Source organism: Apus apus, chromosome 2 (genome assembly GCF_020740795.1).
Source record: "Apus apus isolate bApuApu2 chromosome 2, bApuApu2.pri.cur, whole genome shotgun sequence".
NCBI classification, from domain to species: domain Eukaryota; kingdom Metazoa; phylum Chordata; class Aves; order Apodiformes; family Apodidae; genus Apus; species Apus apus.
Window position 1 is genome coordinate 81,945,149 of NC_067283.1, and position 21,021 is coordinate 81,966,169.

The 21,021-nt window shown below is 38.9% G+C and overlaps 1 protein-coding gene across 9 annotated transcripts in view; it reads left to right on the forward strand.

Moving 5' to 3' along the window:
- The window catches only part of CTNND2 (catenin delta 2), a 646,650-nt gene that overhangs the window by 486,841 nt on the left and 138,788 nt on the right, over window positions 1–21,021 (forward strand). For all 9 annotated transcript variants that reach the window (XR_007888643.1, XM_051610842.1, XM_051610849.1 and 6 more), the window contains one exon: window positions 17,299–17,512. Coding sequence is in view for 8 of the 9 variants with exons in the window: in XM_051610842.1 (XP_051466802.1) it covers window positions 17,299–17,512 (214 nt within the window). In the remaining variant the exon portion in view is untranslated. The remainder of the gene's footprint in view (window positions 1–17,298; window positions 17,513–21,021) is intronic.

A 21,021-nucleotide genomic window follows, 5' to 3' on the forward strand; every position in this document is an offset into this window, starting at 1 on the left:
AATGTTTTTCAACTAACAGATGCTACACTGTTGCAGTGTTAGTGATGTACTGCATATATCTTACGTGAGAAGTAACTGCAAATTGTAAAATATCTGATCTATAATTATTAAATGTGACTTGGTTGACTGGGGGAATGATAGTAATTACAAAACCAAACTGAGAGAAAACCAGTTAATTTTATTAATTTCAGTTTCTGTTATTTATCTTTCCTTATCATACCTATGGCTCAAATACACTCTGATGCTGCAACACCAAAAAAAAACAAAAAAGCATTTATGTTTCATTGTAGCCAGAGTGAGAAGAGAAAGAAGGGATATATATGTGAAGATGTCATAAATTATGAACAGATTAAGTGAAGGCTGTATACCTGAATATAGCTGAAATAAAATGGGTTTATACTGAAAGCACTTGACTAGGTTTGATGCCCTAGGTCCATTTTTAGCCCTGTGTGGCCATGGGCTCTCCTGTAAAAACAAGGATGATAATTTTATTCCACTTGTATTATTTCCCTTTATTCTTCTGAAGGGTGATAAGCTAGCAACGGCCCATCAATATAAATGCCTGTGTGGTTTCAGGTTGACAATGTTTGCAAGGCCTGTCCCTCTGCTTTAATTCTGGGTGCTTTTTATGATATACCCAAATGGTGCCAAAAATGGTCTTTGCCCCAGCTGAGGAAAAAGCATGGGAGAGGATTTTCCTGGTCCTCTCATGGAGGGATCTCAGTTACTTCTTGTTTCATCAGCAGCTGCTTCAGGAGCTGGGAGGTTGCCTGAGGGAGACAACGGTGGTTCATGCTGCACAGGGCTGGAGACATGGAACTGGATCCTCACTGGCGACAGGCTGTCTCTTGTGTCCTAACCCACTGCTTTTGCCCATCCCGTGGGTTGCATGGAGAGGATGCAAGGCTGTGTCCTGGTGGTCTTTCTGTCTCCAGTTTGTCTGGCCTTCTTGCAGTCACATTAATTTGAAGACATCTTTTCCTCTGTCCTATTGGAAGATTCATAAAACACAAACCTGGAACAGATGAAGGACAGATCCTGTATTTTGTTAGATTTATAGAAACAAAGCCCTTGTTTTTTCCCCATTATCAAGATCTCATCACTCTGACATCCTATCTATGGCTTGTCTCAGCTTCTTTCTATATCAGAATATCGTTTGAATGCAACCTTTGTTTTCTGCTCTTGCTTCTGCTTTTTTGTTGTTTGTTGTTGTTGTTTTTTAAATCAGCCCCACTTGACACCAGCTTCAGACCTATTTAACCTCTCAGTCTCTCTGCTCCCTTCCACTTTATTTATTCCATCAGTCAGTGGCTTGAGATTTATTTGTGTTAAGGAAGGCAGATGTAAACACTCTATTTCTCCTGACTAAAACAGTGATTTCTGTACTTCAAGCCCTTTTTTACTGATAGATGTGCAAGAAGAGTATATTCAATAGCATTTCCTTAACTACAGTGCTAGTTTAAGTGTCTAATATGTCTCTTTTGGACATCCCTTTATGCTATCTCCATGATAACCTCTCTCCTCTTTCAGTTTGTATTGTGTGAATCAATCAAGCACTAACTCATCGCCTGTAACACAAGCCTGTGGCTGAACATTTTCCCACTGTAATATTAACTAAAACAGATGCGGCAGAAATGGCTGCATTGGTATTGATGCAATAGTCAATGTTAACACTGCTGTTAAGACCACTTACTCTCTTAATGGCCTTGTAACATTATTATTTAGAATAATGCTAATAAACCCCATGCTTTCATACACTAGTATTAAAGTACTGTAATTCTACTTCTCTCGCAATCTAGAATCCAACACTGCATTACTAAACAATATTTATCAGAATAAGTTGGTCTGTTTTTTTCTTGCTAATAAATTGTCTTTGCTTAGCTAATAAATTCCAGAAACAAGGTTAACTATAATATGGTCAGCCTTTTCACTTTTTTTTTTTTTCTTTTTTTTTTAAGTATAAACGGCCATATTCTATCAGGGAATTTAATCTTAAACTTTCTACATCACTTTTACCATCCAATGTAATTTTATTACATTTATCTCTTCTGATTATAATGTGCATGTCTTTGTTTTGTGCCCAGTCTTTGCATTTATTAAAACTGAGTGTGAAGGAATGTCACTCAGTGTTCTGCTGTGTCCCCACAATCTGTGCTTTCTGCAGCAAGTAGTGGCATTTTACACTCTGGGATCCCTCTGGGGTAATTTAACCATGGTTGTTCTTGACTTCATTGTCAGGATACTGTGCCTCAATTATAATAATGATTTACTATGCACCTGACATATATTTCACTTGATGTAAGATTAGGAAAATATTGCCATTGCTCAATAAATTAATTAATGACAAGCCCCATGGGAGTAATATCCAGTCAAGAGAGGAAACTAGAGATTTAGGTTGTTAACTGAAGACTGCACGGCAAAGAAGTGGCACATTGTGAGGGCCAGTTCTTGTCTATCAGTCCTCTGCTCTGCCAAGGATCTTCATTAATGCTTTGAGTCTGTTGCGTTCAGATTTCAAATTTACTCCTTTTGAAAAATAGGCTCAACTAGGAATGAAGTATCAGGCTTGTAAAGTGACATGGTTTTAAAATTAAATAAACAGGAGTATATTATTTCATAAGTATAATGGAGCATCTAGTTGTAGGGGTTTTTTTGAGTTAATGCTATATAAGCACAAATTAGACATTTCGTTTGCTGCCTTCCTGTTGTTTTCAGTTGTTCTCTAGCATTGCATCATTCTCTCTTATCTCACAAGGACACTGAATTGAATAGATTTTCAAAGTGACTGAAAACATTATTATTTTACAAAATAGTGGTCTTAATATTGAGAATATGTGTTGGTATTTTTACCCCACACACTTCCTTATGCTGCTTTCATGTTCCCAACCCCCACTGCCCAGTTATTCCCTCTTGAGAGAAGAACAAAGTGGACAAAGTTTTGTCCACTCTTTCCAGATGCTCCTCTTTAAGATACATTTTTTTATGATGCTAATAAATAGTCATCAGCAATTATGTAGAGCCAAAGCAAGCAAAAAAATTGTTTTAAGTATTAACAACTGTCCATACTTCATAAAGATTAATGCAGCCTCACTGTTGTTGTCTGGACTCTTCCAGTTTCTGCACTACACTGCAGACTGTTACGAGTGTCTGCAGACATCTTTGGGATACTAAGTTTGACCTCAGTTTTGCTGTTCTTTAGGGCCCTGACACTGGTGTTCTTGTGGGTTGATGAAGGGAGTGAGTAAGGTGTTGAGCAAAACCTGTCTACATCTCCTGTTTATGTGGGTTTAGCACTCACCCTTAGCGTGTCCGCCTTGCAGGAGATGAGAATACTGGCTAGAGGCTTCTAACTTTTTCAGCTCTGGACAGCCAGTTTGCCTCTGAATGAGTAACCACACAGAAGAGAAACTTAGGCAATAAATTCAATTAGCCAGAAAATTCAGATGTGAACATCTGGTGATAATACTTTTCATACATTAAGGAGAGAAAAAAATTCAGCATGATGTGTGCAAGATGAATGCCTTTGTGCTGCTTTCTTTGGCGTGCAGCTGATGCGGTAAGAACACTGCACTGTGTCATGAATCTGTCTCCACTTGTCTGAGGAAAAAATGTCCGGGTTGTATCAAAATATTTGTAAAAGCTCTGTCTTCTGTATTTGAAAATATTAGGTGGTAGGGAAGGAAAGGTAACACGCATTGAAAAACAGTGTCATTTGACATAAGTGATAGGATGTTGCCAAATTTTGAGTGGGCAATGAATATATTTGCAACTTTTTCAAGAAATATAATGTTCTAGTACAAATACCATGGGTTTCTTTCTATTTATTGCTCTTCTGTCAATTGTTTCTCTGATTTATTAGCCAGATGTGTTAATGCAGGTGGTTACTTTCCTATGGAAGAGCATATTTTTTGTTACTGTTCTCATCATCCAGCAAGCCATGATAAGACTTAGCACACACTATATAGAAAGAAAATAACCTAGATTGATATCACTGTCTGTAATTTGATACTTTCTCCACATATCTGCACTAAAAAGGTTGGCAGCAAAATTATTTCAAGAAGATGAATTATAGTCATTATAAATAGGCCATGCCAATGAAACATGTAAGCTAAAAACTATCAACTGATCTCCAAAATGTGTTTAAAAATACAAAGAGATGGTTGTTACTAACCTAGACAGTCATTGCAGCAGATGGAACAGGTTTGTAGAAGCATATGACACCTGAGATTCTAAAATTAAAATGCCTACCTGTCATAGGATCATAGAACTATTAAGTTTGGAAAAGACCCTCGGGATCACCGAATCCAACCATCATCCCTACTCTACAAAGTTCTCCCCGTTAAACCATGTCCACCAACACCACATCCAAACAACCCTTAAACACATCCTGGGATGGTGACTCAACCACCTCCCTGGGCAGCCTGTTCCAGTGTCTAACCACTCTTTCTTTGAAAAAATAATTCCTAATGTCCAGTCTAAACCTCCCCTGTTGCAGCTTGAAGCCATTCCCTCTTGTTGTGTTGCTAATTACCTGTGAGAAGAGACCAGCACCAACCTCTCTACAATGTCCTTTCAGGTAGTTGTAGAGACTGATGAGATCTCCCCTCAGCCCCCTCTTTCTCAAACTAAACATTCCCAGCTCCTTCAAGCGTTTTTCAAAAGATATATTTTCTAGGCCCTTCACCAGCTTCATTGCCCTCCTCTGTACTCCAGCACCTCAGTATCACTCTTGAATTGTCTATCCAGCCACTGCAGAAAAATACTTGAAGTCACTTGGAATCAGAGGCCTTGATGTAATCTCAATTTATAGCAGTGCTGCTGAAGTCAGTTCTGGTCTTCTAGGGTTTACGCTGGGTTAACTCAGAGTATGACTCATACCACACAAGGAAAAAAAGAAAAATGAGACCATAAAAAACAAGATGCAAAAATTATCTGTTTTGAAATTCTGGGGTTTTGTACAATTTTTATGGGTCATGTGTCAGATCCTCTCCTTCTCCTCATCCCAGAAAAGAAATACTTACTGATAAATGGCTGACATTTCTGAGGTTGGTATCTTGTAGACAGCTCAATTCAGGCAGAGACAGAAATGTGTTAGATCTGTGAAATATGGCTTGAAAAGTTATTTGGAATGGAATAATATTTTTTAGTTACAGAGAGATTTTTTTTTTTTCCTGCATACTCATCCTTATTAAAAAGAGGGAATGTCATGCTCACTATAATGATAATTTAACATATATAAAGAAATAGTTAATGCAAAATTATAAATAACACAATGGATCCAAAACAGCCCCTTGTATTTGAGCTGTTGTTGCTACTGCAGTTGCTGAGGAGCAGGTGGGAATGCTGCCCACCAGCATCAGCAGCACTGCAGGATCTGGCTGGTGCCTTCACTAGTCGTATTGCGGGCACATGGTTAACTAAGCAAGGCCCTAAAGAAAGGGGCACACTCCCTGCTTCACACACAAGACTGTTGTAGGGCTTTGGGTAAGGGTTTTCTGTTGGTTTGTTGTTTTTTGGTTTGTTGTGGTGTGGGTTTTTTTCAAACTGCTGCTTTGCTCTTCCCATGTCCAGAAGGAACTGAAAAATTGCTGCAAGTCACAAAAGCTTTAGAAGATTAGTAAGCGGAGTTAGTCCATTGACCATGAGGTGGCACTATTCTAGATGGCTATTTTGCTTGTTCCTCACTTCTGTATGCTTTTTCTGTGTTCTGCTGATTGAAAAAGAGAGATCTAGAGTTATGCTGGACAGCTTTTGGAAAGTGTCTTCTGAAGCTTATTGGTGGTCCAACAAGCAAATGGAAGGTTACATGTTAGGAGAACTCAGCAGAACATTGCTGAGGCCTTCTGCAAGTCTGTGTTATGCACGTCCTGGATACTGCCTGAAATTCTTGTTCTCCCCTATTTCAAGCAGTATAGGGGACTGAGGAAAAATAAGAAGAAAGATGTGGATTTTAGAAGGCAAAGAGAACCTGTGCTAGACAAAGGGGGGAAAAAACCCAAAACATTCAGACCCATTAAGTAAGTATATGTATACACACACACTTACTATAATACACATTTGTGTGTATATATGTATAATTTTACCTTTTGATCTCTGAATATTGCAAAGTACATTAGATATGAGGCAGGTTTACTTGTGCTGACTTTTACTGCGTTTATAATGCTTATGTAAATGGGAGATGGAGGAAAGATTCTGCAGTGTTGCTTTGCACTAGAACTCTAGAACTTCATGTTTCAGTCAGCAGTTTCACAGTCTGCCTTTTTGAACTTACACAAATAATTTAATTTTGTGTTCCTGAATTTGTATTAGCAAAACTTCCTACCAAAGAGGAATATTGTGAGAAGGCTTTCATTAGCTTTTGAGGCAGTAGTTGGCCCCCCAAATACTTCTTTTAGACAGGAAATTGTCATGTGATAGAAATTCTTTGGAGGATAATACTTCATTTATAAGGAGAGAATGCCTCTTGTTTAAGTTACAGTAGAGGATGCCACGGGAGAAGGAATGTTATCAGGTGGCAGTATGAAGCTTGATCCAATAAATGTAAATTTATTTTTAATCTGAGAAGAAGTAGTGTGTTTATTCTGCAAGGCAAACAATCTGAGATAGCTGCAGCAAGCATAAAAAGAGGATCTTTTGTAATTTCCAATTAGAGCCAAAACATCAGATAAAGTTTTTCTGTTGTTTGGGCTTAAATGAAAAAAGGAATTCTCTGTGACCACCTTGTTCCAAGATCTTATTTGTGTTCCTATTGACTAAATCCCACTAATCATACACTTAACTGAATATGGTTAACTACCACTTGAGAAATTTTAACCTGACACAAAGTTGATGTCCTCTGTTGCTGTTATTTGAAGTACTGACTTACTGCAATTGTCTAAAAATCTTACTTTTCTTTACATTCAAAAAAATTGCTAAATTTTCTGTATCTTGTTTAACTTCACTAGAAATCTGGTTATAGGAATACAAGGGAGTATATATGTTGATTTCCCCCCGCCCAATAATAATATTCATTTGCAAATAGATGACTAATTCTTTGTAAATATGAAAAAGTAAATGATCCAAACCCTTGACATTAACTATAATTTTTCATTTAACTTCAGACAGTACTAGATCAATGCTTGAGTAATAGTAATGTCTTTTGCATCCTAAATTAGTATCAATATTACATTATTCATAAAGTGCACACTGCTCAACCTTTTTTAGTATTTGCCTTTTTTGACTGTTTCAAAAAGCAAAGACCCCACTTGAGAATCTGTGAGTTATAATACCTTCTAAGGGCTTTGGCTTGTTTGTATTTTTCCTAATTTGTGTGTATTCCACAATGTTATATTATACCTGCAGTGATTCAAAAGCTGAGTAGCTCGGTTAATGCAGGTCAATGCCGATCTGTTCATTTTCAGAGATACTGCTTTTAAAAGTGGGATTGAAAATTGCTTTTCTGATACTTTTACAGTCAGACAAGCATTTCAGGTCAGCTCTACGCCTGCAGTTAGGAGAGTTACTTGTGTGATCCCACTAATGCTTGATGTTTAGATTTAGAATAGGATGCTTGTGTCAACCTGCAAATTTAATGGATTTTAAGAGTATTAGGGGTAAACTGCTTTACTATTATAGGTAACTTACACCCAGCTGGAGTTTTTTTCCTCAAAAAAATAAAATCATGCTAAAACCTTGACTTATAATAAGCATAGCCTTCCTACTAAGCATCCAAAGACAAATGTATAACAGTTCCAAATACATTAAAGCTTACTAACTGAGAAAGCAGTACACTTATTCATAACTTCTCAGAGCAATTTTAAAACACGGTTTTTACTCTCCTTCTGTTCGGAACATGTTTTCAAGTCTCTGTTAACCCCACACATAGATCCTAGGATCTAAAGAGGTCACTTGAGGGACACAAATGTGCGCTCAGTAACAGAAATAGAATATCCACTCCCAGGAGAAAAGCTTCTTAGTATTGACTCCATGCTGTGCGTGCTCATGTGTCACACAACCATTCCTCCAAACACCTACCTGATTTCTATGGATGCAGAAAAAGATGCCCTTCTCCATGCAGCCAGTTTAGCACACAGGGAACAATTCTTATTTAATTAAAGCAGAACACTGTATTTGTACCAGTGGTTGAATTTATTGAAATTATGCCTGTTCACAGCTTTATGTTGCCTTTGTGTCTGATCTAACAAGCTCTTAGTGACAGTTCCACATAGCCATTCTTAAATGGGACCTAGATCCAAAGACTGCTTTAGGTTCTTTAAACAAATTAGACTTTGGAGCTAATGCAGCAATTTGCATAACATTCCACTCTATTTTAAGCTAAAATTGCTCAGCACTTTTTAAAACTTATAGCAAATTACTTTGCTAATGAGACTAAATTGCCTTGAGACGTTACAGGTAAATTTGTCTGTAATGAATCTCACGTGTGTTTCTAGTGTATGGATTTTGTGTTGTCTACTTGCTGTTCCATAGGCACATCAGAAGAAATAGTAAAGAAGAGCTAGCTAGCAAGGAGGCTGTCCATCTTCCAAACTCTTCTCTAAAAAATACATTGGGTTTTTTTCCCCTCAGATGAAATTTGTTTTAACAATGTAAAACAGGCAAAGATAAGTAACATGTCTCATGGAAAGGATTTGGAGTTGCAGTAAGAAAATCTGGAAGTGTAATAATTTTATGAGCAGTGCATATAATGGTTCATTGTGGTCAAGTCATTGTGCAATGAGGGGCCTTTTGGAGTTTTCTGGGGTGCCCTGGTCTGTGTGGGTGCACCAGTCTGCTGAAATGGTGATCCTGAGAGGAGGAGGGAGGCCATAGTCAAAAGAGTGTCTCAGAAACACTACACTGCCTTGCCAGTGTTTAAAAAGGCCTTCCCCATTTGGTTTTGCTCACTTGTGCCTTCTTCCCACTTCCATGGAACAGAGTTGGTTACAATCTGTTTGCATGTGAAATTACAAGCACTTATTCTGCTTGTTAGGAAAGAGGCATCTAAGAATAATAAAACAAATTATTACAAAAATTTACAGAAACAGACTTAACAAGAATTATCCCTTTATTTTGGGGGTTATTGGATATATACAGGTAAATATATATACCATGACCTGTGCTAGCAGTCAGTTTTGTTTAGTTCTATTCCGTATGTAACAGGGGCATTAAAAATAATTCTGTGTGTTTAAACACTTGTATTTTGTTATACTGAAGCATGCTTTCTTAATAATGGAAATGTCACAGAATAAGTGGTGGATGATGCAGCATGTAATGTCAATTAAGCTGGCAGTTAATATCTATGATGTCTAAAAAGGCTTGATTCTTGTTAAATTTCCTTCCCCCATTTTGGATGAAGAGTTATTCAGAAGTGATTATTAAGAAAAATGTGGAAAGTAAGCATTTAACCATTAATTACTCTTCATATTAGGACGGTGGAGCTGTTAATAGTGGGACACTGAATGTCTCACTGGGAAGAAGAGATTGTGTTATTTTAGAAACACACTTTTATCATCTGTCAGTCTAACAATTTTGGCACCTATTCTTAATCCTCTTCTGTTTTCATCAAATTTTACTTTCTAAGGCACAATAGTCAAATGCAGAAGAGGATGTTCCAGTTACACCTACTGGCAAAATTTGAACAGTATCTCAGATACCCACTTGCTGAGTATAAATAGAAGACGAAGGGTGTTTTGGTTTCTATCACAGCAATATTTTTAGGCTGTGTTGGAATTCTTCATTATCTAACAGTCTTTGGCTAAACTGTTTAAAATCTGCAGCTTCGTTTTTCTTCCTTTTTGTATTTCTAGCTCTGATTTTAACAGCTTTTCAAGGCATGGAAAAGGCAGTATCAATTTGGAGTGACTGAAAGAGAGGGTTTTGCTTCTTTCATTTTCTGATGGGAGGAACAGAATAATTTTTATGTCTAAATAGAGTTCAAAACTGTAGTAATAATCAAAGCAACTAATGTCCATTTGCTTTGACTCCGCTTCTGCTGTTGCTGTGCCATAAGCATAACAAATTCCAGGGCCAAGATTGCTCACTCATATTTTGTTCACATTTGAGAAGTTATCTGTCCCTCTCAATGTGAGAAAATAATAATTTTGTTTGTAAGTCAAAGCATGAATTCTACTCAGTCTGACAGCCCTGATTATCCTCACTTTTTGGGCAAACGTTCCCCATCCCTAGGGAAGCAAAGCAGTCAAGTTTCCTCATCCAATTGTTACTTTAAACAGAGACCCTGGAGGAGCAGCAAGGCTTCTCTGCTGAAGCAGTGACAGGTAGCATGTTTTATGCATTAAGGTCATGGACTGTAATGATGTTACTGCTCACATCTGACAATAATTCTGTTTCAAGCTGTGTTACCATTTGGCAAGTTTTGGCATGCTTTTGTCATGAAAAGTAAAAGGTAAATTAATACGGTTGCAATATTTCCTACAATGCTTACATGTTTTGGTGTTTGTGTTTTGTTTTGTTTTTTTTCCTGAGAAGTCCAGTATTCTTAAAAGGTCCTTCTGTCAGGTTTTTTTTAGAGCACAGAAAGTATCCTATCTCAAAAAGAGTAAAGGTTATATTTAGCCAGTGTAATACAAAGCAGAGAGAAGATACCAAGAGCTCTAGATCCAGACAACTTTCCCGAAGGGTGTTAAATACACTTCAGGAGAAGTCCCTGGATTATTTTATTTTTTTCTTTTTAATGAAGCTCTGTATTTTATTCCCTGACTCCAGTGTATCCTTTGTATAAGAGTAATGTTTGAATGCTGCGTGAACCACCTGTTCCCATCTGTGGGATTAGAGTTAACAGTCTTCAGGGTGATCAGGACCAAACTTCAGCTGCTGCTTAGAAATGGAGCAGGATGTGTTATGGTGTTGCATCAGAAGGTGGGCACTTCTTCTTTAGACTAGCTTAACAAGCCAGATGATGATTTCTTGTGTTCTGGATCCTTCAGGGAACATGACCTAAGGCTGGTTTAAACTACTTAAAACGTCAAGCACAGGGTAGTATATACTAACCTAAATTACATATCTACAAAAACAAGACAATAAATGAATGAGAAATTAATCAGTAACAGATCATCTCAGAAATAGAAGTGTCCCTCTTCTTTTTGTTGGGTATGTGTGCTAAAGAAGCTTAAGTCACACAGCAGACTGACACAAACATGAGAACAATGTACAGGCAGCCTTGTGTACACGAAGCAGCAGACACACCAACACAAGCAATAATATGTGGTCCTTACTCTCCAGCTAAGCAGGCTCAAAACTTGCTAGCAGGTCTCATTTCAGGTGCATGCAGACACAAAGATGTCTCACTGGTAGTTGGCTCAAACCTTTGGTTTGCCTAGTAGCAGATCCTCAGACTCTGGTCTCACTCCAGATCGAGGTTCATTAGCAGTATGCAGAACGTAGACTGTCCTCACCCAGGAAAATTGTTAGGAGTAAGGTTTAGTAAAAATTACAGAATCGTAGAATGGTTTGGCTTGAAAGGGACCATAAAGATAATCTATTTCCAACCCCCCTATATGGGCAGGGACATGTCCAACCAGACCAGGTTGCTCAAAGCCTCGTCCAACCTGGCCTTGAACACTTCCAGGGATGGGGCTTCCACAACTCTGGGCAACTTGTTCTGCTGTCTCACTGCTCTCATAGTGAAGAGTTTCTTCCTCATATCCAATCTAAATCTACCCTCTTTATCTTAAAACCATTCCCCTAATCTTACCACTACACGTCCTTGTAAAAAGCCCCTTTCATATAAACCCCCTTCAGATACTGGAAGGCTGGTATAAGGCCTTTCCAGAGCCTTCTCATCTCCAGCCTGAACAAGCCCAATTCTCTCAGCCTGTCTTCAGGGGAGAGGTGCTCCAGCCCTCAGATCATTTTCGTGGCTGTCTTCTGGACTCACTCAAAGAGCTCTATGTGCAGATCTCGACATAGTACTCCAGGTGAGGTCTTCTGAGAGCAAAGTAGAAGGGGAGAATCACCTCCCTTGACCTGCTGGCTGCACTTTTTTGATGCAGCTCAAGATACAGTTGGCCTACTAGGCTGCAAGTGCACATTGCCGGCTCATGTTTAGTTTTTCATCAAACAAACCTCCTGAGTCCTTCTTCTCAGGGCTGCTCTCAATCCATTCTTTGCCCACCCTGTATTTGAGATTGGGATTACCCTGACTCATGTGCAGAACCTTGCTCTTTTTTTCCTTGTTGAACTTCATGCAGTTTGCATGGGCCCACCTCTCAAAACTGTCATAGTCCTTTGGGATGGAAAGATATAATAGACTGCAGTGATCAGCAGCAGGGTTTGGCCAGACAAGCATACTGAGGCATAACTTATTTATGTGTGACCAGCTTCTTTCTCTGTTTTCTTGTGTTATTCCTCTCCCATGCATTTGGATTTCTCTGTTTTCCTACCTTTGCCCTTCTGCTAAACATCCCCTAAGTTTTTCACACTGCCACAATGACCTGAAAGCATCCCATAAGAATGCTTTTTCCCTTAAGACCTGTGATAATTTTGTCATTCATTCCTTCCCCCTCTCTCCTGCTTTACCACTTAAAAAAAAACTCTGAACTTCTCCAATCCTTTGAGCAGTTCCTTCAGCAGCCCATCCATCAGTGGCCTCACATATCTGGTCTTTGGTATTGCCTCTTCTTCTATAGGGTTTGTGTATACAAGTGGGGTTCACTACTTTTCCTGTTTCATCTCTGTTTATATGCTGGACAGCCGTTGACCAGATGTCCTCACAACACAGGTGCCCTCGCATTCCGGGTATCTAAATATCCTTCACATTGTACATTTATTTTATTAACATACATCCATCCAATCTCTTGTATTGGAACATCCTGGTATAGTGGAAGATGTCCCCATCCATTGCAGGGAGGTTGGAAGTACATGGTCCTTAAGGTCTCTTCTGATGCAAACCGTTCTATGTTTCTATGATTAAGTATATCTGTATTTTTTCAGACATCATCAATGCATTATTGGCTTGTTTTACTAGTGCATATGCTTGAGGCTGCTCACATGTAACTCCTAGTAGATTTAATATCTAATATCCAAATCATGGAAAATTTGCTATGATAAACACATTCTGAACTAATCTTGGCTTCTTGACCACTGAAGCCAAATCTGTTGAATCAAAGTTCAGCCTTGAAACTGATAAACTGCATTTCTCAAATGCTCATGGCATGAGACATCCAGGCTATCCTAATTAGGACATGGATAACATTTTCACTGCCTCCAGCACTGGTCTGAACCCTTTCTTCAGTCCAAGTTCACTTTGTATCTGCAGAGTGCATATACAAATACATTCCGAGATGCAGTGCAAAACCAAACTTCATACAATACCAGAGGAAAAAACTGTGATACCATACCAACATGAGTGCACTCTTATTGGTCTGTGAAGCAGAAAGTCTGGCAGCTTTTCCTGTCCTGTCTGTGTCATGGCATCATGGGACTTGACCAGTACAAGTCCTTCTGACCAGCAAGCAGACAGACACATTAATGATTGAATGCCAACTTCAAAAGGAAAGTTTAAAATTTACTAGAAGGAGAACTCATGTGACTCATCAGAGAAAAGCAGCTCTGCATTCATCCACAGAAAAAAATTCATTTTAAAATGCATGTCATCTCCATTCTTTCATTTTTACTTTGATCAGCACAGGTCTATGTTGAGTATTTACTGAGAAGGCTCAACAGAATGAGTTCAGGCATGTGCAGTCTGGGATTCCCGGTTCTCAGAAGATTTGCTATACACTCCATAGTGCCGTGTGTAAAATAATGCATCCTGATGTATTTATTTAGCAACTCTCTGACAATATATTCCAAAGACATACACAAAATATTTCTAGTGAGAAAAAGTTGAAAAGAGCATTCAGAAATTAACCTTGTCCATGGATTAAAAGATTCACTTGAGAACTACCACAACATGGATTCACTCCACATTTTTAATACTTATAGTCTGATTCTCTTTTCTTTTGGTTGGTTTGTTGGGGTTTTTTTTGGTAATTATAAGAGTGTAAAAAAGGGACAATATATTCAAGACAGGAAGAATAAACTTTATGATATGACTTTGCAAACGTGGTTGTGCTGCAGAGTTGAAAGTATGTCTTTTGACCTAAGAAATGGCTATTCTGGGATTCGTCTGTGTGAAAAAAAGAGTTGATCTCCTGTATCTCCTGATAACTTGTTATTATGCTAATTACAGAATCTTAATCACAGAATCTTAGGGGTTGGAAGGGACCTCAAAAGATCATCTAGTCCAACCCCCAGTTTGTTACTTCCTCATAGAAGGCTATAAGGTTGGTCAAACATGACTTCCCCTTGGTAAAACCATGTTGACTGCTCTTAATGACCCCCTCATCCTTGATATGCCTAGAGATAGTGCCAAGAATAAGTTGTTCCATCACTTTTCCAGGGATGGAGGTGAGGCTGACCGGTCTATAGTTACCTGGGTCCTCCTTCTTGCCCTTCTTGAAGACTGGAGTGACATTTGCTATCCTGCAGTCCTCAGGCACCTCTCCTGTTGCCCACAACTTACCAAAGATGATGGAGAGTGGCCTAGCAATGACCTCCCCCAGTTCCCTCAGCACCCATGGGTGCATTCCATCCGGACCCATCGATTTATGGATGTCCAGATTATTCAATTCTAGCAGGCAGGCAGACTCTGGCATAGTCTATTTTATTTTTCTTCTAGATGTGGCAAGGCAGCAGCCACTGATGTGTCAATAAATATTGCATTGAGAAATGTTCTCTTCATATAAAGTCAGGAGAGAGAAGTATCTCTCAGAAGTCCTTTGGGGGAGTGGGATTTGATGCTCCATTGGTGAAAATTGTTGCTTATCCACCCATCCCAGTATTGTAGGCAAAGACATTTGGCAGCAGCTCCGCTGTTGAACTCCCTGGAGCTGTGACAACTTAGCTCGGCTGAGATCTGCCCCAGGAGACTCACTAGGTCAGAATTGTCCTCCAGACTGTGGATCTAATTCTGTAAAGGACTTGAACAAAGGCTTTAATTTCTTTTGCCTCAGTTTCCATAAACATAAATAGATTCTGGTAACATCCATGTCACAATTTGTCAGGCATATAAACCTGCAGGAGAATGTATTATTAAACAACTATATAGATATATGATGGAAACACAAAGATGGGGTGAGAATTCTAGTGAATAATGGACGGTTGGAAAAACAAAACCAAAGCAAGACAGTAATCCAGATGAAGAAAAGCATCAGAACTGAGCTCTTATCTCTGCCTGCATGACACAGCCACTCTGCCAGGTATTCAAGCCTGGAAATTCAAATAAAGTTTGCAAAATAATTCTTGTCTTTCCCAGGTAAGAGTAGGTTCTTTCTTCAGCAAGATTGAAGAAATTTTGTCAAGTGAGGTAAAGTGTTACATAACATCCGTATCATTTCTGTTATATTTTTTTCTGACAGAAGTGCATTTTAGATTTAATATTTAATGCCCTCACTTTTAAGAAAGTATTTTTTAATCACTTCAGTATGCTTCTGACTCCCAGGTTCCTGGGAGAGGAGGAGCTGCATGCTCCGAATACTAGTGTCAGGTAACATGACTGAAAAAGAAAGTTGCAGCTCAGGAATACTGGCTGAACATGGGAGAGCCACACCTTTTTCCTAGAAATTAGCAAAGACTGTCTCCCGAGTGCATCCACAAGAGAAACTGCTGAGGAGCATGAGGTGCCACTTGGCAATGTCCAGGAGGGCTCAGCATGCCTCTGAACAGAGGCAGAGCCCTTTGAGTCTTCAGATTATTTGTAGTACAAAGAATGGTATTTGCTACAAAGTTAATACTTTTTCTCATCAATAATCTTTTTTTTAGCAGTGAAGCAATTAAAATATTCATTCAGCATAGCGTACTTTAAACATGCCATTCACAAAGATCAGGAGGCTGGTTTCCGTTCTGTTGTTCCTGATATTACTCATCACACTGGAACGACTTGTGTATTTTCTAACTTTGTTCCTTCTTAAGTCAGATCTTTTTTCTTTTCAGATATTAGTATGAAGCTCAGTGGTTGGTTCCTCTTTTGTAGAACTGATGCAAAGATTTTTGTTCCCAGCATGTTTCAGCAAATGTCATCTGTTTTGCTATGTGGGTGGCTCTTTGTGTAGTGTGCTTGGTTTTGATAACCTGATTAGTAGGATTTAATCAGAAGATTAAATAGTGATGAATTGTAAAAACAAGCTAGCAAACAAACAAGTCACACTCCCCACACCTCCCAGATAAACTTGGTAAATTTTTCCTGGCTTGGAAAGGAATTACTTCATTGCAAGTCATCGGTTCACAAGGGTAAAGTTTTAACCAGTGAGATGTATTGTAACACCTTTTCTCTTTGATCTGTTTTTCTGGTTTCTAAACTAAAAGGTGTCTTGGTTCCTCTGAGCAGTAGAATCACGGACTCTCAAAAAGCTTCCATCTGATGTTGATATATTTTACCAATGTCCACTCACATCCCTGCACACTCCATGTAGTGCCAGTTGCTGTATTCTTCAAGGTGATCTGCATATTGCTTAAAAAGTCGGATATGGTATAATGCCCAAAGCTGTATTGTAACTGTGTAGGCATTAAAACATTTCAATTTAATAATGTAAAATCACAGTATATACATTTTTAACTACAAAACTGCTTTGTTTGCTGAGTCTTGGTGTTCTTATAAAAACATGAATATGCCAGACAAGCCAGTAGAATAGGGAGAGTTTTATCTATGATTTATGTATGAGTAATTTTGTATAGCTCGATTTTGTAACCTCAAAGGATGAATCATTTTTCAGTCTTTATTTTCAGTGAGTCATAGAACCGTAGAATCATAGAATCATTTAGGTTGGAAGAGACCTTGAGGTCCAACCGTAAACCTAACACAACCAAGTCCATCACTAAACCATGTCCCTAAGCACCAAATATACACGTCTTTTAAAGCCCTCCAAGGAGGGGACTCAACCACGTCCTTGTTCCAGTGCTTGACAACTCTTTTGGGGAAGGAATTATTCCTAATTTCCAATCTAAACCCCACCTCACTACAATGTCCTTTCAGGTATTTTTAGAGGGCTATAAGGCCTTCCCTCATCTTGAGGAGGCAACACTCCTGACTAACTTTTGGCTACTTTTACAGAGGTTCAGGTTTGTCATGGTACAGTTATGTTTCCACTGAAAAAATAATACAAGGAATCAAAGCAGTGTAATGTAGCAGCTTTGTGGGGCTATCGGCATACCTTTGCTGGAGCACAGCCTGCATAAACCACAGCTTAATTATGTTGGATAGCATATGGAATACTGTTGTTCTTCCTCTAATCTTATGATTGTCACTTTGGCCTGTTTCAGATAAGAAGACAAGGCGGAATACAGTTACTGGTGGATCTGTTGGACCATCGGATGACAGAAGTCCACCGTAGTGCCTGTGGAGCTTTGAGAAACTTGGTATATGGGAAGGCAAATGATGACAACAAAATTGCTCTCAAAAACTGTGGTGGTATCCCAGCATTAGTACGGTTACTCCGCAAGACTACAGATTTGGAAATCAGAGAACTGGTCACAGGTTTGAATCTTTCAGTATTTTTTGTTCAAACTCAATACAGGTCTTTCAAACACAGATCCGTGCTGCATGCCACTTGCTGCATCTGTAACTCTTTATTGTATTGCCATCTTCTTTAGCAGAACAAAATGCTTTGGATATATGTAATGCATACAGGATCATGCGGACAGTTTACAGATGAATGCAGGCTTTGTTGCTGGTCGCTTTGTTCTCAGTTAGCCATGAATACTCTTGCAAGTGATACACTCCATACACACATATGTTGTGGTAGGAATCCTCTGCTCTCCCTCTGCTTTACCTCCTGTTTGGTGTAGGGCTATACATGCACAAGCTGGATTTCGCTTTTATTAATTTCCTTTATATCCTATATAGTAAGAAGGAGAATTTCATTACATTTCTTCACCTTTCTTGTGGTTCCGATAGGACAATGGGAAAGCGTGTTGGAGAGATGGACAGCATCATCTTCTGAAGCCTTTTTTCTGAAATTTAATTGCATGCTCTTTGATGTATCTTCTACATAGGGCATGCAGATAGTGGTAGAGGCTACTTCTTTCTTGATGTAGTAGAATCTGGTATTTTTAAGATCATTTCAACTTCTTCCCTTACAAAATTCAAGGTAGGACTTTTCTTCTGAAATACTGAAATGCTGTCAAACAGCACTGACCTGAAATGTATGGTGTTTTTTTCCCCTGTGCCCTAAGCTATCCTGCTTAAAATGCAAAACAGAAGCTAGATTATTTTTATTAGTTTTCAGTTTGCCATTTCACTCTATTTGATTGCTGATATAAATGTTGTGATTAATTTAATGCTACAAATAAAAAAATCTTAAGATCTTTTTATTACCCTTTTTTACAATGCCTGTATTTCCATTATGACTTTCCTACTAAATTATGGAAGAAAAGTTCTCATTTCTGTCATAGAAGCATCAGAGGGCGTGCTATCATCTATGCTTCTGCAGAAAAAAATTACCCTTGTGGGTCAGGCCTCATTTAGGATACAACTGATAAGATTATCGTCCTCTTGCTGACTCCAGGTTCCTTCCTTGAGGGTGTCTGAATAAACTTTATGGTGTTTATCACATGTAGGTTTTTATATTTAATTTTGTTTCTTTAGTTACACCACCTATCACCTCATACTTGTTAGGAGGATTAATGGGGCAGAGCTACTTGGTTACACAAGCTCAGGTGGTGCCTCCTGCAGAGTGACAGAATTACTGACAGGTCTAATAAAGTGTAAGCAGCACTTCAGATTCAACATCCTCGTTTGTCTCTTGGTTACATGGTCTGTGTCCTGGCTCCAGGGAGCATTCTGCCTATATATTCTGAGTAGTAAGTGGCAAACTGCTAATGAACATCAGCAGTACACCTCAGTAGTCACAGTGGCACTTCCCCTGCTGTCTGTAAATGGAACAATAATGGCATTGGGTCATTCAAAAAAAAAGATACTAGGTTACAGATGGCATTCCTTCCATTGCACAGTATTTAGTTAAATTTTCCTGAATTTCCACAGAAGGAGAGGATGTGTGTGCTATCATGCCCTCAAACTGTTACTACCAAGAAGTAGGTACTGAACATCAATGGGTAGGCAGTAACCAGTCTTGATATGGGTAGATGCAGCTCCCAGGGATGGTGAGCATCAGGAGTGCTGAACATCTATGAAGGGGGAGCAGAGCAAGATGGTGACCCTGGGGAATGGAATCAAAGTCAGTGATTTTTCAAGATTTTATGTCTGGGCCTGTTTTTTTATTGGGTTTGTTGTTTGCTTTCAATAGCCAGTACATCCCAGAAGGCTACTACTTGCCCTCTCCAGGTTTTGTGCCTTTCAGAATGAAAGTCAATGGCCCTTGCTTTGAAAATGCAAACGTGATAGTCGTAGAGTTCTACAAAGCTCCTTTCCAAAGTAAGACTCATAGCTGCACCTCTCATCTTGCAACTTTTAGGAAACAGGCTGGAATTGTGCACCTGAATCAATTCTCATTTGCTTACTGTAATGTGTTGGAGCATGACAGCTGTCCCATTTAGATTTCTTCTCTCTGTCCTTTCAGGGGAAGGAAAGATGCAGCAGCAGCAGCTGCCTCAGGAATGGAAAAATTTAGCTTGGTGGTGGGCACAAGGAAAAATAAAATAAGTTCTCTCTGCCTCCCATCAGCCTTCCTGAGTTCAAGTGGCAGGAAGATAATTATTTCAGTAGTGCCACCATAGCCTGAAGGAAGTACAGAGGAAATAATAGCAAATGTGTTTTAGGAATAAACATAATACCTGGAGCCTTTCCACCTCATGTTATTTGTGTATCCTCTCTACGTAAAAGCTGTTCTTGTTTGTTACTTTTAGAAAGGGCACAAACTTCCTGCCTTACATTGGGGAGTGCCATTTTCTTTGCTGTGTGGATGGGGATCTGAGCCTATCAAGTCTAAATGACCTGTCCATAAATCTGAAAGGGCAAAGATGCTAGCTAAGTAGGCACTTAGCTGCAGGGGAAGAAATATGGGCAGGAGAGATTTTTAGCAGCTCAGTTTTTCTGAACAGTAGCAAAGCATTCATTGCCTGCACCAAGATGAAGCACATGCTCACCAGAGCAAAAGTTATTATGTTAGTTCCTTCCTCCAGCATGCATGTTTTCTTCCTCCTTGTTGCTAAGGAGATTATAATTTCAATTTCTCAAGACTAATCTTGGAAGGATATTTAAACCTGCAGACCAGCTTTCTATCCCAGTGACTTTTTGCTTGTCAGGATTGCCTTTGGTGCTGTTTGTAGTTTTCCTCTTTTTCAGAGATTTCTTTCTACCACAGTTTCTCCAAAATTGAGTTTTTCACTTCTTACTTTGTCTTGTCTTTCTCTTCCTTGCTATCAGAGGACTCAGGCTGATATTGGAAGACTTTACCATGCTTAAAGTTTTGAATTGGGCAACTTGAGCCTTATTGCAAAGTGATGAGTCTTCAAGATTTTCTCACATGAAGCAAATGGTTTTGGTGCAGGCTCACATGCAGAAGCTGTGATGGAAGTTAGCTGCCTGGCTGTTATGAAATTAAATTGTGTTAATGCCCAGGAAGGACTTCCTGAAATATTCAAAGATTACTGTTCCAGAAACACTTCCACAATCACTTGTCCTTACAAGAAGAACCTGGATAAACTGAGGTATACCAATGAATATAGGCATTTTTGCAGAAGTCAAATACTCTGATCGAAGTAGAGATTTCAGCGTTGCCTACACCCTTTCATAATTTCCAGAGAGTCAAGGAGAAGGTGAATTATATTATCTTGTTTCACATAGTTCTGTAAGTGAAAAGAAGTCAGTATAAGCTCGGTGCACCGTACTTAATTTAGCCATCTTTTCACCCCAGCACTGTGCTACTAGTTTCCACAGTAGCTCCTGTTAATGGGAAAAAAGCCTTCAATATTAAAATAATTAAATATTAACACTTTCCTAATAAATATAAATAGACAAGAACATGATACAAAATTAGCACAGATCCTGCAGATGGTGGAAAAAAAATGTTTTCACTTGTTAATAAT